This window comes from Musca vetustissima, unplaced genomic scaffold, assembly GCF_032173495.1.
Source record: "Musca vetustissima isolate MV318-11 ecotype Yass unplaced genomic scaffold, APGP_CSIRO_Mvet_v1 utg22290, whole genome shotgun sequence".
Classification (NCBI taxonomy): Eukaryota; Metazoa; Arthropoda; class Insecta; order Diptera; family Muscidae; genus Musca; species Musca vetustissima.
In genome coordinates this window covers 98,364-103,041 of record NW_026873354.1, presented here as the reverse complement: position 1 = coordinate 103,041, position 4,678 = coordinate 98,364, and the positions used below count along the sequence as shown (strand labels likewise).

Here is a 4,678-nt window from a genome sequence, read left to right as displayed (position 1 = left end):
TATCTTCTTCTGCTTGTGTGGAGATTTTCTTTCTATGAAATGATTTGTTTGGCATTCATTGATCATCATCATGCGTTTGGGAGATTCTTTTTCTTTGTTTTTGTAAAGTTTTGGATGCATTTTTTGTTTTGGGTGGATTTAGTCTGTCCGTGGTTATTTGTTTTTAACGCTGAATTAATTCTCTGGCATGGAAAGGGTTCTGACAAATTGAAATTTTTGTGGAGTTGTTTTTTTTTTTTTTTTTTTTGGGGGATAGAATGGGGTAGACAAGTGCGTGAGCCGTTAGTTTGGATGATGTTGTTGCTATAAAAGCTGCATTTCGTAATCTAATAGCGTTAGAATACCAATAACTGTTATTGTGTAAAGATCTAATATTTGTTACGGATTGTGCTTAAGATAAATATTGGAAAATTAAAAAAAAATATTTGAAAATTAAAAAATATTTGAAAAATAAAAACACAAAGGATTACAATGTTTATTAATCCAATGAAATATTTAGTGGTATGTGAATAAAAAATATATATTGACGCAAATAAAATAATATTTCAAAATAAAAGGATTATAGTGAAAAAAGAAGCAAAATAAAAAAAAGACATAAAAACAATTGTGAAACTTCTTTAAACAAAAGACTTAAGAGACAAACTTGGGTGTGTATCAAATTAATGCGATACATTTAAAGGCATGCGGATTATAACACTGTGCAACAAAAAAAAAATTGATTATGGGGAAATTCCAAAAAAATTATGATAGAGGGTCCAAAAAATAGAAGACACGTGTATCGGCATTTTGAAAGTTTACGTCGGGATGTAACCTAAAAAGACTTGGCATTATTTCTCATTTCCATGACATTACAAAATGTTCGGATTAGGATTAACTCGAAATCCATTTAGGTATATGGTGTCTTTGGCAATATTACTGATATAAATGTGAGGAGTATTTTTGTATAGTACGTTAATCCTCAGTCGACTCTATGAAGGGTCTTTTCGGTTCCCTGTTCCATAAAAAGGGGTTATAGCAGGTCAGAATATTCTAGAAAAATGTTCGCCATAAACCTTATAAGTCTCAGAATTGAACAAAACACAAAAACCAGTCTAAAACTTAAAAATCTTAAAAATATGCAAACTCGTTCTAGGTTTAAAACAGATTTTATTTGGAGATTGTACCAATTTTCCCCACTAGATGTCGCTTTAGAAGGGTGGCATAGGGGACAAAAATATTCTCCATCATATTCTAGCATAAATCACTGAACAAGAGAAATCGGTATATATAATACATATACCGAATATATAACGTCAAAAATCTTAAAAAAATATGAAAACTGAACAAGAGTAATCGGTATATATAAAATATATACGGAATATATAACATCAAAAATCTTAAAAATATGAAAATTCATTTTAGGATTGAAACAGACCTTATTCCAAAATTGTACCAATTTTTCCCACTAGATATCGTTTTAGAAGAGTGGTATAAAAAACAAAAATATTCTCCATCAAATTTTAGTATAAGTCACTGAACAAGAGAAATCTATATAAAATATATATACGGATATATAACGTCAAATATCTTAAAAAATATGAAAACTCATTTTTGGGGTTAAAACCGATTTTATACCGAGTTTGTATCAATTTTTCCCACTAGATGTCACATATAGCGAATATATTAGGGTTATAATTATATGAGGGCTACGCCTAATCAATAACCGACATATGTCAATTTCGAACCCAATATTTCTGTTTTGTTTCAAGTATAATTATATGGGGGAGATGCCTAAATGCTGGCCGATATATTTCATTAACGTCAGGTTCGAGTTTTTTTACAACGATTTCCTTAGAAAGCAGAATGATTACAACCGATGGCTAAATCGTCTTAGAATTCCATAATTTGTAGGGTAAAACTGACTATTTCAAGTAACGACTATCCCCTGTACTATGGTAGAATACGCCTACATGGGGAAAACCCCTATACACGGAACTAATCAGTTAACTCTCAAGACCCCAAAATATCGAAAATTTGGACTGCCCTAATGGGGTGCTTTCCCGAAAAAATAGACCTATCTTTAAAATTTTTAGTGGAGACATTTGGTAGCCAAAAATAACCCAATGTACCAAATTTCAGCGAATTTGATTGAAAAACGCGCTCAAGAACCCCATAGGGAGCTATGCCTAAACGTGGACCGATATATCCCATCTTCGCACTTGACCTGCCTGCAGAAAAAAGACAACCCTATGAAAAATTGCAGCACCCTATCTCAATTCCTTCAGAAGATAGCGTAATTACAAACAGACGGACGGACAGATGGACGGACGGTCATGGCTAGATCGTCTTCGAATTTTACCCTGATCAACAATATATATACTTTATAGGGTCGGGAATGAATATTTCGATGAGTTACAAACGGAATGACGAACTTAATATACTCTCCATACTATGGTGGAGGGTATAATTATTTAATTCTTAATAAATTATATAAATATCTAATATTTTTCAAGTCTAATTTAAGGCGTGGATTTTTAAAAAATATATTTTCTTGTCGTTTTTCTTGTGTGGATTTCTTAAAAATATTTTTTTCAAATTTAATTTTAGGCGTGGATTTTTTGAAAAAAAAAATTTTTAATCTTCAATAGGCGTGAATTTTTATTTTTTTCAAGTCTTCGATAGGCGTGAATTTTTAATTTTTTCATCTGTTCGATAGGCGAAAAGACTTCGATAGGCATGGATTTTTTTAAAATATTTATTAATTTTTTTGATGTTTTTGATTGGCCTTGATTTTTGAAAAATATTTTTTCAAGTTTTTGATCTTTTGATTTTTTAAGAGCGGGGCATATCCCCCTTGTATAACAATACAATATGAACTAAACTTCAATGATTATTGTAAAGGAATGAGGTGCTACACATTTCAAGTCCAAAATTTACAACGCGACAATTTGACACATTGAAACCCAATTACAAAATTTTGCAAAAATTACTCATAAATTATTATAAAAGTTTATTTCATTTTTTTTCATTTCAGCTACTCACCCTTTCCGTCATTGGACCGATTAATGCCTTTTGGTGGCGTTCCAGCCCCACGTAAGTAGAGTTTTCTCCACCTAAGACACTTCATATTGACACCAATTAATCTAGACCGTCTCCTTCTCCCTGTTCCAGTGAACCCACCTCTACACCACCGCCAGTAATGAAACAAATACCTTTGACATATTTTCGAACCTATACCTATCAGCCAATGGCTGGTAATCCTTTACCCTTCCCCATGATGAGTTCAACGGATTATGTGACCAACTATGCCGCATTGGCTAATAATCCCTATTTTAATCCAATGTTATCTCTGCTGCCGCAGGCAATGGGTGCTGGGGCAGGTGGTGTGGCTGTGCCAGCAACGGCGGACGTAGCAGAAAATGAAATAAATAAAAGTGAACTAAAGCAAGGGAAAAAATATGCAAATGTGGTGAGGTCGTGGAGTGGTGCAAATCAAATAACAGCTGGTGGGACAAAGGGTACAACCACCCCTACGACTACTTCGTCGACAACTACTACCTCAACGACCACGACGACGACGACAACAACACCGAAACCAACAACCAGTAGTACAACTACGACTACAACAACAACAACTCCTACACCCACCACAACAACTGCCTCCACAACTACAACAGCTGCCACAACAGAGTCCGAGGGCAAAAATGATGGAACTGCTGCCTTCATTAAAACCGATGCTGTTGTTAACATTGAAGCTGCCTATCCCGCCTTTAATCGCAAGGTGTACACCAATCATTTTAACATCAACTATAATCGTCCTGTATATCCCTACCCTGAATATTCCATCTACAAACCACCAAGTAATATAAATGAGGATAATAAGTCAGGAGCATCACCCAGTCCCACCGTTCCTGCAGCTGCCAATGTGGAATTTGTACCTTGTATGTGTCCCGTCAATATACAAAATGGTTTTCCAATGGCTGGCATGCCCATAGCCGGAAATCCATCAAATTCAATTTTCTTAGCTCAGGGTAGAACAAACCCTGAGGTGGAAGCTTCAATGGAACTGCCATCATCGGAGGTGCCGGAATCTAGTGGTAGTGGCGATGTTGCGACAGAAGCTGAATTGCCGCTGACAAATTTCGTCGAAGATTTACAAATGGTCAATATGGATGATGGCGAAGATGCAGAAGAAGTGACACAAAGTATAGCGGCTTCGTGAGGGGGATTTGATTTGTAATTTAGATATTAATTAACACAAAAATTAGACTGAATAAAAAAAGATGGAGGAATAGAAAGAAGTGGTTTCTTTTTTGGACGTGGCTTTTAAACAGCTCAAAAGAAGATATTCCTTCGTCTGGATGCATTAGGGGCGTTGTCCAGATATAACCATTGCTCATCGAATTCTTTTGGCTTAAGGGAAAAATTTCCAAAATTCCAATGGTGTTAGAAAGAGTACATGTCTGGCTCTCGTATGAACTATGATTATTGACTTCGCTCTAAAATTAACAAAATGGCGGACCTTTGAAAAAATATTTTTGGAAAATCGCCGATTTTTGACCAAAACCCAAGTTAAAAAATAAGGAAGATCTTCACCGAATGACTTGGAGAAACGTGTAAAAATTTGGAATCGATTGGGTTATTAGTTTTTGAGTTATCGTGCCCGCAATTCGCAAAAGAGAAAAACGCGTTTAAAGTT

The 4,678-nt window shown here is 34.9% G+C and overlaps 1 protein-coding gene across 1 annotated transcript; it reads left to right on the top strand.

The window, feature by feature from the left end:
* Window positions 1-471: 471 nt before the first annotated feature.
* On the top strand, window positions 472-4,201 carry LOC133324615 (uncharacterized). Its single transcript, XM_061533453.1, has 3 exons — window positions 472-501; window positions 3,014-3,072; window positions 3,151-4,201. Exons 1-3 carry the CDS (start codon window positions 472-474, stop codon window positions 4,199-4,201), a joined length of 1,140 nt encoding a protein of 379 aa, XP_061389437.1.
* The last annotated feature ends 477 nt before the right edge of the window (window positions 4,202-4,678 follow it).

Excerpts from the sequence above, each read along its gene's own strand:
- LOC133324615 (XM_061533453.1), top strand. The coding sequence starts at position 472 with ATGTTTATTAATCCAATGAAATATTTAGTG. Across the intron at positions 502-3,013 it reads ATCCAATGAAATATTTAGTG|CTACTCACCCTTTCCGTCAT; the intron begins GTATGTGAATAA and ends TTTTCATTTCAG. Across the intron at positions 3,073-3,150 it reads TGGTGGCGTTCCAGCCCCAC|TGAACCCACCTCTACACCAC; the intron begins GTAAGTAGAGTT and ends TCCCTGTTCCAG.